The 12,436-nt window shown below is 36.4% G+C and overlaps 1 protein-coding gene across 6 annotated transcripts in view; it reads right to left on the reverse strand.

The window, feature by feature from the left end:
- Positions 1-11,795, reverse strand: part of LOC106099735 (neural-cadherin) — a 253,995-nt gene extending 242,200 nt beyond the window's left edge. For all 6 annotated transcript variants that reach the window (XM_013278372.1, XM_013278369.1, XM_013278374.1 and 3 more), the window contains exons 1-2: positions 11,715-11,795; positions 9,504-10,831 (exon numbers count right to left, since the gene is read on the reverse strand). In XM_013278372.1, coding sequence (XP_013133826.1) covers positions 9,504-10,788 — 1,285 coding nt within the window. In that variant the 5' untranslated portion in view covers positions 10,789-10,831; positions 11,715-11,795. The remainder of the gene's footprint in view (positions 1-9,503; positions 10,832-11,714) is intronic.
- Between the last annotated feature and the right edge of the window lie 641 nt (positions 11,796-12,436).

Below are 12,436 nucleotides of genomic sequence, written 5' to 3' on the forward strand. Positions count from 1 at the left end.
CAAATTCTGTTTTTGATCATATGTACGGAAGTAAATATTTGTTTTTGAAACATAAGACAAAACAAAAACTACAATCAAGAACATACTAATTTTAATTACTTCAGAATAGAATAAATGTTTGCGTAACGTTTATTTTCGTGGCTGAAAAAATAAGGACAAAATCGTAAAACAAATATAGCAAATAATATGTCTAAAACATAAGCATAAACATATAGCTTTACAGGAGCAATAATCCCAACTTTCTTACGAGAAACATGTTTACGATCAATCATGATTACATTGCAAATATTTTATTGGCGAAAAAAAAAATTGCCCGCGTTATACAAATTATTTCTTTTATGAAACAACTTTCACTTGTTGGAATTAAGATATTTGTCAATTTATTACAACTTATACAGTTTCCATAAAGATATACAAAAGTTAATTTTTCATCAAGTATCTACAAGATTAACTGAAAGGCAATAATGATGATTTAGATGACATAATTGTAATATTAATTTTGAGACTAACCAAATAAAAACGAGAGCTTTATTATCTCATCAGCTAGACAGTAAAACTCTCATATAATTTTATGCTTATTAACCTTTTAAAGCGTAAAAGGTATAAGATAAAGCAATAAAACTTCATCCGTCACTAATCATTCAGTGATGTAAAAACTCATTTCTTTGACCTCTAAATTATTAAAGCCATTTGTAGCCGTAAGATAAACAATTAGTTTGCTCTGGACCCTCGTTCCCGGCTTAATTATTATATCAAAAGCTGCGCCCGCTACCACAATGTGCCTTCTCTTGTCTCGCTCGCAACCAGGATGCACCACGGCACCAACGTCGGCGATTAAACACGATTCTATGCGAGGGCTCGTATTTTTTTTATTTTACGGACGCTTGAGTAGGGACGCCATACGTTAAGTCGAGGTCTTTACACTGAGTCCTTAGTGAGCAAGACCTTACATTATTACGTAGTAATATAACGACAATCATTGACAGATTTGGCAGTGTTAAAAAAAATAATACTGACATCTAAACATTGGTATCTTTAGGCTTGATAATATTTCACTTTCATATAAATACAACCAAAAACGTCTATTGAAATACAAAGAAGTAACTTTAATCTATCATACATTTTAATTAAATGCAAGTATTGAATCTAAAATATTCCAGTATGAAAGGATGTAAACCATGTGTCCTACTTCACAAGCTCGATACAATCCTGTTAAACCCTTGTCCGGGGTTCGTCGCTTCATTGATGGCCGCCCTACACTCGACCTATATGCCGCGGTGAGATGCGAGAAACAACATTGAAACGACCCCCCACTTTAATTTCTTTTCTACGCTTCTGGCGAGGCCGTCCCACGTGAGACTATGATGACGACGCTAAAATGAAACGCAGAGTGAAAAGAATATTTCATTGCGGTGTAATTATGTACTCACCGGCGATATTTACCTTGTTGAGAATTTAAATTATAATGTCGATGTAAGAGCCAATAACAATTACACATCATTTCTATAGGCTCTTCACTCAAGAAGAAGTTATAAATACGAGTCGGAACAAGGAATCGTTAACAGATATTTAAAAATACTCCTTTATGGTACAATAATCTTTCTATTTTTGCGTACCTTACAAATATGGCCAACCTACACATTTCTTTACACGAAATGATAACACAGCGTGTTCATATACGATCACGAAGTTCAAGCAAAGCTTCTCAAATGAAACCGTGAGAACTGTTTAAGCACGAAGGCCCCTTGCTATAGACACGAGCAATGCAATTTAGATGAAAACCTATGTAACTGCGGAGAACTAGCCAATATGAAGTGGTAAAGACACTTTACTATACACTATTTAAGAGAACTACTAACCAGTATTTATTTTGTTTATAAAAGTTATTTAACATCGACGATATAATATAAAACAATGTTGAGATTTGTCCAACCCTACATTCCAAATTTTGAAAATGTTTAAAAACTAAAGTCAAGTATTGAAACTGTCATATAACTTGACCTAAAATATTCTTTAAAGAGTTTAAGCTACACTTATAAATGTACAATAAACATTGTTACAGTTGAACGACACTAGTGTTCACACAGATGTAGTTTAACAAGCAAATTGTCCATCTCACGAAATTGATGCGATACTGTTGCTCGTTGCCAGCAAATAACTGACGACAAACTTCCCTCGTTACTACTTAACAAATACTTGCGCCATGACTTCACTCTGCAGCAATTAAAACGCCTGTGACCATTGCAAATGAGCAGTTACAGAGCTAATTGCATTTTGGCGTATCTTTACGGAAAAACTAGGCTTAAGCAGAATCAACCATGCCGTGACCTATTTCATACCTAACGTAACATAGTTACCCTTACTTCATTAAAACTTTGCTCCAACCCTCTGAAGTTGCTTTAATAAAACCTTAATATTTTCTAGTTTAATTATTAAAAAAAAGAACTAATTAGCACTAACCATATTTCTCCCCCACCATTGTGGCATACCTTTGAACTGGCTCTTTGAAAATGAAGTAAAGAAATATAAAGGAGTTTCTTGTGTGCTTTATACAGTACCTTATTAGCTACTTAAGGTGTTTTAATAACTACGGCATTCCGTTCTTTAACATTTATAAAAAAATGGGTGTTCTGTTCCCTAAATATGTTAATATACTGTGCTAAAAAGAATTATTATTTATGTTACTTTTTATAGCACAAGTATGAACGTTTAGGGATATTAAAGCGTAGGAACCGTTACCGAAAATGACAGCTATTAAAGTATTGGCGTAGTTTGCATGGAACGCGTTCGGATGAGTAGGTTAAGTGTGACAATAAACATTTATAAGTTGTAGATGATAGTTTAGCGTGACGACCACAAGCCGTATCGAAGTTGACGTTGACTTTCGCAATCAGAAGTATTCCGTAATCACCGTACACGAATCTGACAAACAACTGATGCACGACATCGGCATTAAGACCCGTTAATCTTGAACGAACCGATAGCTTCTGTCAACACTAAATAAAATTTTAATCAAAGTCTTTTCATATAATAGCTTACATTTTAAATCCACGGTATATCGGTATTTATTCTAAACCCATTTCTACTCCAAACTGATAGGAAACTCTTATAGAACGTTTCAACAAAATACATTAACGACATAACCAGTATACGTTACATGTACAATGAAATGCACGAGCATTTTTTAACATTTACAAATATTGCACTACGCTAGGCTTAATAAATAGTAGAATTTTGGGCATCGTTAATTACGAGGTCCACAAGGGATTTCGCCACGTTATAACTCTCACCGTATTTCCCAAAGGAATTAGAGTACACCAGACATATTTGATGTAGCTGTTTTACTGCTTATTTAAATCAAAAATTTCACAAATAAGCTAAAGTAAATGTAAATTAGAACGTGTTTATTGACCATAGTAATCTTTTTTTGTCTGTCCTCGAAACGCATTGTCACTAAGATGCTACTCCTACTGCTGTATTTAGTCACCTAATCATTGCTAGTAGTTCCGAGTGGACTTCTTTAGTATTCATTTAAAAATTCTGAGTGCAAGAGTAATATGCAAATTGTTTTGCACATTAGGCATAAAAAATAACGTTTAGAAGGTGAGTAGATTGTTGTAGGCCCTCGTATTATAATCCTAGGCATTCGGCCATTGGAACTTCAGTAATGAACATTAATTTAAAGGCAATTTGTAACAAAAAAAGTGGAGAGTATCGCACGTCGTAACACCATCGATCACCGAAAGCAACACGTACCTCGACGTCTATAATTAGAGACACGAACGAGCCGTAACTCTTCTTTAGGCAGACGAGAACCCGCGTCCCCTTTGACCTATCGCTTGCTGCCTAACATAGCGGTAAAGGTATTTATTACTTGAGCAACACTTTTTAAAATTTCGTCACATAACGATCCCTCAATGTACATAACACTCCTATAGATAAGTCTTAGCAATTCCAACCTAAAATTTTTCTTAGCATAGATTTAGGCTATTGCGTATTTCCTAATATTTTTGGAACAGTTATTAGCCCTAATTTTTGCAATATTTATTGGTCGCAGAAAAGCACTTTTTTGTTTTTTTTTGTATGGAATTGAATTCGAGTCTACCTTAAAAATATAAGGTCAAATAAAGAATACTCTCAGTCAGTGATAACAAAAAGTAATTCATCTATTTCAGATATGATAAGAGATTTCTTAACAAGTTTAAAGGTAACTTTATTAATGATTAGAACTAAACTTGAATTCTCGTCTTAATGGATCCCAGTCTTAATAACCGCAACATAGTGCATATTAAAGGCATGTCGAAGTTTGCGCTCAAGCGGCCTCTTGTCATAAATTTTGCAGAACCTATTTACACGTTGTTGAACACAGGAGCTGAGGGTCGGAGTTCGCAAGACGTCTGGTACTACGGTGAATTTCAATCAGGGTTACGGAGGGCACTCGAGAACCACCAGCGCTACAGAACAATGCGGAATTAAGTGCATTGGGTACATGCATGCATTGTACGCCACTGAAAGTACGATTCCCGCCACTTAACTAACCTCACCCTCTAACGAACTGTGTAATTGAACGTGCAAATAATAAAAATATATGTAAATTTCAAATACAAATTATTTCTAACATCAGGAGTAAATTTTGTTGCTCTTCTAATACGGACGTTATTTGAATAATGGTTATAAATATTATTGTAAAACAATAAAAAAATGTAATAGATAACAAGAGGAAGGGTTACAAAGTAATGCTATTTATTAATTTTTTACCGACTTCCTAAAAGAAGGAGGTACTCAATTCGTCTGTATATTTTTTTATGTGTGTTACGGCATAATTTATGATACGAGTACGGTTTCTAAACTTTACCTTTAAACAGTAGTGGAAACGACCACAGTCAAATCGCAAGCACGATGAAAGCCTATTGTCGGTTAGCGTGTACGGAGGGCCCTTGCGCCGAACACCGTGTAATGTTTACATTTACAACGTGTTAGATCTAATTATAGTGAGATGCGCTTGCAACACTCGAGTCACGACCGAAACCTTCGTTCCAATCATAGATTCGGTTAACATTGTTCATGCAACTTTCAATTCTAATTAGAATCTCGGCTTCCATATAAGAAAATCTATATATAACAATATGCTTACTTCTTTTTTTCATAACGGTCACAACTGACCATGAAAGGAACATTTACTATGACAAAATTCACTATTTTTATCCAGTACTGACTTTCGCCCGCGACTTCGTCCGCGTGGAATAAAAACAAACAAAAGTGAGTAACCTAAGTGTTCTTCCAGACTATCCTCTACATCAATGCTAAATTTCATCGAGATCCGTTCAGCAGTTTAGGCTACAAACTCCAATAAACATCCATCTATCGATCTAAACTTTCGCATTTATAATATTAGTATGAAGTATGAATAGCTTTTGTCAATTGCAATGTTCAACCAATTTTAATAGGTCGACGTCTGTTGGGTCAGTTAGTTATTACATATATAACATTTTATGTTTAACTGCCGAAAATTGATATGCGGTTTCGACGTTTGACGTATTTAAAATATGCGGGCAAAAGTCCAATAACTGGTATTTAAAATTGAAACTAATTGATTTGTTTTAATTTATCAAACAAAACTATGCGAATCCGTTTTCATACACTGAGTGTGTGAGTGAATAATAGACGTTACTTAGTGTTGATTTCGTAAATAATATCAAGATTGCAGGACTGCTTCATTAAGTAACATAGGAATTTGGAGACCATTGAATGTTGAAATCCAGTTAATTTCTAATTTAAGATCCGTCGCTGTATGTGGTATAAAAACAGAAAATTTCTTACATTCGGAGAGACAACATGCCACAAATTGCAGGGAGTCAGGGACCCCCTGCTACTACGACGTCGCAGGGGAACTCATATGGAATGAGGGTCGGCAAATTTTATTAAAGGATTTACCCCGTCGGGAAAAATGTATTAAGATAAATTGATCCCAACGTACTTCGTAAACATTCGTCTAAAACAAACGTCTTATCAATTATTTATCAATGGCATTATCAAAATTATAGTTAGCGTGCTCTTGAGTAATTAACAGGTAAATTCGTCTGCTAATTAAACGATTACATACACTTTTGATTATTTCAAATTATTGTAGTTTTACTTTTAATTTTACGCGCGGTTCATATAAAGTACATTTTTAATTTTATGATTCCAAGACAAGAACTCTGTTTCATGAAGCACATCCTTATTAAAGACCATAACTTTCTCATCGTATCAACAATTAAAAACAAAAATAAATGAGAACATGTGCTGGGCATATAGTTCGTGGGGTCAGGCATAGGAAGTGCGCATATGTAATTGCGGCGAATGGACACAATGGGGGGAATTGGCCAGAACGTCAATTGTAGTGCGAGCGACGCGCCCATTGCCCATTGATTGAATGAACGACCAAATTCAACAAATAACAAAAAGCAACGAAGCGTAAATGGTTTGCGAGTCACAAATGCATTCGAATATCGTGATAAACGTCGTAAGACCACAGCAGAAAACCTACTGCGATGTACTGTTTAAGTAACAAAGATGGAATCTATTTCACAAAGCGTAAAAGTAAAATATTCATGAATATATATTGTATTGAAAGTATCTTAAAGAACGAAAGATCAACAGAATTAGTATTATCCAGACAAGATATTGGGTTTGAAAAACTTCTATCACAAACATCTTCGATCTAATTTAAATTAAAATCTAATACTGGATATTTCTAAAGGAAGGATCATAGTCAATCACGTGTCAAATAATATGAAGGCGTTATGGAACACCGCCTTAAGCAATCACTCACCGAAAGTTTGTTGAACTTTGTTATAAATTCGATAGACGTTTATCTCACTCATTTAATCAATATGGCTTAAGCTTTAACTCCGTGTAGTGCCTATCTTTTATATTGATTCTGGCTGTGCGTGTTTTGACACCGGATTTCCAGATTTAACGCCAAGCACACTTTGGCATTGTGAGGAAAAACTATTAGCTTTGTATTTAGATAACTGTTTGTTTTATTTGATGCAAATGAAGCCATCCGTAACTAAAAGAATTCAGTTCGTACTATTTCTTACATTACGCATTTTTTCTTGAATTGGTAAGCAAAATTGTTACGAAGTGGTACGCTATCACGAAGCGTAAACAGTGAAATAATTTGTTACAATCTAAATGAATTTCGAGCTCAACATCCCCTCAACTAGGTACATGGCCCGGATATGCCAATTCCGAGTCGACGCGCAAAACGTCATGCCGGCATCTTATTCAATTATTGATTTAGAGGAACGGAATATGTCGCACCTACTACTGCACGTTGTCATAACCTAAATCTGAAACCGACGGTGCTATTTCCGTCTTCAACCGACGACTGACATTTGAAATCTATGAGGATATTTATATCTATTGATATACGTATTTGTAGCTTCTATATTTGATAGTACTTATATTGACACAGAGTAGAAATTAATATAAATCTCGTTTAGCTATTTCTGTTTCATCCCCATGTTCACTTAACCTTAAAAACAATTGTTATTTACTGTCATTCGACATTATTCTTATAGTAGAGTAGTTATTTTCTAGTTATAACCTATAAGGAGTTCTTATAATATTAAAATGAGCGTGCAAGCACGCGACGATGGCAGGTAAATAGCAATATCTAAACATGACTGGAACAGGGTCTGCAGTCCATTTACAATGCATTTTGCGTCGCAATTTCATCTATCTTGTGGCATTAAAGTGTCTCCCTGATCCCACAGTGTTTGTTTTGATCGATTACCCCTAGTAATCAGAAAACTACTTTTTTCTATTACCACAACGTGAAAAGTCATCCGTTAAATTAATTTTGCAAGACTATTATTTTCGTTCTACGTTAAAGGTGCACCTACTGTGAAAAGTGCATTGTAAATTAATTTGCCAATGGCAAGCTTTTGAAGAGAAATGTGTCAAAAGGAGCTTTGTATAAGCAACTTTTGACATGGTTTCCAACTCTTTTGTCGTTTGAATTAAGTATTCGTTAAATAATTTAATGAAATGAATAACGACCCCTTTAATATTTTTGTAACAACGCAGTGTGGGGATATAGACTTATATCATACTATTATTATAAAGAAGAAAACTGTGTTTGATTATAATTAATAGGCTCAAAAACGACTGGACCGTTTTTTAAAATCCTTTCACTATTTGAAAGCTACGATATCCACGAGTAACTAAGTCTAAATTTCTTTAAGAAAAAGTTATTGGCGGTGGGAGCCGCGAGCAACTGCTAGTTTGAAATAAGTTGATTAACAAAACATTAATGATCTAGGTTCCAATGTTCTTTAATTATTAAATGCAAATACACTACAATTAAGAACAGTAATAGTTTATCGAATGACCACAGTAACATTTAACCCGAAGTTTACATACACAGCTACTACTAAACTTATCAGAACCTTTGGTTGACAAACCATCTTTATATCAAGATTAATCAGCTGGGTATAGTACAAAAAACTACAGAATACTTCTGATCTATTAATGCAATACGAAATGGTTACACTTGTAAAGATAAATGTATGAAGATAATGATATATTAGTCTGATAACCGTGGTATTAAAGCGATAGAACACTTTTGCAAGCTAAGAAAAAGCGTGAACATCTATAGAGCGATATTACATTCCATCTCTAAATGTCGTGATCTCCGGCGTGTAGAATCGACAAGGCATTCGGGGCCGTGCGACAGGTCTCTGATTTTCAACGCATTCTGTACTTAGCTTGTCGCTACTACTTTGTTTTGCTATCGATACTTTTTGCATTTTAAAGATTCCGAGAAAATGAATAGAGTACTGATTACGCATTGCGTTTATTATAATTTTGTTTAGCAGGAGCTTACTCTTACATATAATATTCTATTTGACACCGAAGTAAAAGTTATTTAAATCATAAAACAACTTATTGTAATTAAATAAAAACTATCAAACAATTTGTATCATTTGTAAAAAAAAGTTGCTAAAAGTAATAATATGTCATTTTTGTTCGGATATTCGGTATATTAAGCCATCTTATGATCGTCACGGAGCTCGGAGCATAACAATCGGAATTACGCTACGCTCGAGTGGCTCATTCTCTATGACAGGTGCTGCCACCTGTCACCTTCCTTTACATTAACGCAATAAAGTTTTAGTAAAATCATAATTAAATATCTTTATTTATCTCAGATCTACAGTGGCTAAAAGATGAGCAAGACATATTTTAAAAAATAATAGGTACCAATCATAAAACTCGACACTTAGTTAAGATAAAATCGTCCTTAATAGTTTCTATAAATAAACACTCTTCGCTCATTAACCGACCCCATCTTGGGTAGAGATAACTTTAATTAACTTTTCGTGCATGTGTTACTTTGAAAATAAAATACAACTAATTTTTTTCCTAATCACAAATAAAAAAAAATAATAATTTTCCTACAACTACGAGTATACATTGACTTAACTTATAACTTAAATATGTAAACAACTTACCTCCATTTCCAGCGTTGGTGATAGTAACCCAAAAGTCGATCGTTTTCTCAGGCCCCAATTCCTCATAGTCCCACTTCTTTTTAACTTTCACTACACCACTTGGTTCAACAGTGACCCACGGATTTTCGTCCCGAATTTTAAATGTTTCGCGGTCGGTTTCCTTTTCGAGAGTGAATACCGCACGTCCTTCTACTTCTCCATCAGCCTCAGTGAACTCAATACGCTTGGTCGGTCTCACCGCTCGTGTGACACGGCGCTTTTGACGACGCAATGATGGAAGATCTTTTTTACTACGAACGACGAATTCTAGAAAGACTTGAGCCGGTCGACTTTTACGCGGCGGCGAGCCCGTATCATGAGCAAGTACCTCTAACTCAGCTTCGTGGCCGTCAGGCTCTCCCGCTAGAATCAATTCTCCTGTTTGTGGCACAATAACGGCCAAGTTGCTGGGTGTTTTCAATGAGTAATACACTCGATCTCCGTCGCCATCAAAAGCACGCACTTTGCCAATATTTGAAAACCTTTGCCAATGTGCTGTTGCGTTATCACTGTTTTGATCCAAAGTTCCATTGACGGCAAAATAATAAATGTCCTGCTCAAAAATAGGCTCGTGATCGTTCTCGTTTGTTACATCTATTCTGACACCAAGGTTCGCTTTGTTTCTTCCCGTCAAATCTGTCGCTTGTAATGATAAATCATAAGCGTTTTGAACCTCTGCGTCTAATGGCCTCATTGCTATTATTTCCACATCTCCGTCAGTAATAACTGATGCGACTGCAGGCACGCCGGTCTTCGTTTTTTCGCGCAAGGCGAATAAGGAATCTTCATTGCCATTTATTATTTTGTACGCTACAGGACCCACATTAAGAGGAGCTGCAGCTTTTATAAGCGGTAGATCTACAGCGGTACCAGGCGGCGCATTTTCTAGAATTTCACCGCGAAGCCCGTTAGTCCCAAAACTAAGCATTTTTCTACGGTCTACTACAAGGAGGTGTACCGAATGAGCAGCACTGCTGAATGGAGTCTGTTCTAATACGGCGAGGTTCAAGGCTTGATCGAGTAGTGGCGCCAAATCGGCAGTGGTCATCAGGAGGCCATCATCGAGGAGTGTAAAGTAGGGTGCGTACTCGGGATCCAGTAAGGTGTAGCGGGAGTAGTTTCCTTCGAAGTGACGTACGGCATGGCCAGGGCGGACGTCGTGTGGAAGCACCGTGAGCGCACTTGTCTCAAGCGCCGCGCTGAGCACGCAGAGCAAGGCCCCGCTCGCCAGCACAAAGCGTGCCATGGCTCTGACTCCAAGATCGATTGTCTTAACCCAACATTTCCACCTAAAACAAATATTTCAATAATTTTAATCACCAAACAATACAAGCTTTTTAACGAACATACCTTAAAACCTACGAGCATATTCTGATTTCATTATATGTTAATTAACAACCTGTATGCTGTAATTTGTCTTAACTTTGGCCAAGATTTATTATTCGGACCTTAAACTGAAAGTAATCGCTATTTTTCAATAGTTAGAAATAAAGTTAATTAATTATAGCATATTGCGATATCTACTTTTTAAGATGATATTTGTATAGTAAATGCTTAGACAAAAATCACGCGTCTGCTGGTCGGTGTCGACTCAAAGTCGGTGGCACCGACAGCGAGCAGCGACGTAGGGCGGCATTCGGCACTCGGCATGGGCACACATGCGGAGCTTTATTTAGGCGGCGGCGGGAACGCCGGCGTCTCGCGACCCGCCGCCGCCGCCGATCAATACCCCCGTTGCGCCGCCGCGCGACGTTTCGGGAGCCAATCTCGACTGTATGCGCTTTCCTTCACGACACACCATCAAATATTAACGTACTCGTATCACTTTGCTAAAGCTCACGCTTTTTCAGACGCCAATTCATGACACACAAGCAATATGAATTTTATTTTTGCAACTTATGTTACACTTATTTGATCCTACCACAGATTACCGGGTTTCAAAAAATTCGGATACAAATAATGAAATTTTAGTGTTTTATCAAAAAAGGAAAATATGAAAAAGCGCTATGTTATTCCAGCTATTATTTTAAGTAATTCTGAAAACACACCAGGATGTAAACAAATTAAGAAAAAAACATTTTTTCACTTGATTTCAAAATCCGTTTACGTTAAATTTGCTTCATTTTTCTAAAAAAAAATGTAATGGTTGCAATAACATCGATATATACGTACTTTACGTTAGGGTTGTAAAATATCGATATCGTAGTGTTGATGGATGACGGCAACGAGCGTCAAAGACCGCACACACGGGGCGTTAAAAAGCAACTGAGTTTGAGTTGCGCGGCGCGCGCGCGTATCGAGCGCACGCAGGCCGCCGCCCCCGCCGCCCTCACCACCCCGCCGTCGCCGCCCCGCTTGTGCCACCCCGTCCCTGCTACAGGAGCATGCATCGGTTCTCGCTCGGCGCCCCCTAGCTTAGCTGCACTGCTTCCCCTTTCTTCTCGACTTTATTTCGCGACAGGCGATCTCCGCCAATCTCCGACACACGCGATGTAATATAACAAGAGAAACAGACGACTTATCAACGTCTCCTTTGAGCTTTAGTGTTAGTACCCTAGATTAAACACTTTCCTGCTAATTATGTTTTATGCAATATATTGGTATGGTAGATTGCATGTGCATGTGTTCCTTTAAACACTAAATTAGCTAAATCTGAATTTAGAAAAATGTCAAAATACATAACTCTTAACATGATGTGGACAGTATTTAGTAATTTTTTTAGTACCATTTAATTGAAAAAGCATTATTCACTTATTTCAATATAATTTATAAAAATAAATCATTAACCAACAAACGTCAGATAGATTAAAAATTTTCTTTTAGGAAAAAAAAATCCACATGAATAGATAATTACATCAAATGATTCCGGGTTCGAATTCACCATTTTTATTTAT

Source organism: Papilio polytes, unplaced genomic scaffold, assembly GCF_000836215.1.
Source record: "Papilio polytes unplaced genomic scaffold, Ppol_1.0 DF824102.1, whole genome shotgun sequence".
NCBI lineage: Eukaryota > Metazoa > Arthropoda > Insecta > Lepidoptera > Papilionidae > Papilio > Papilio polytes.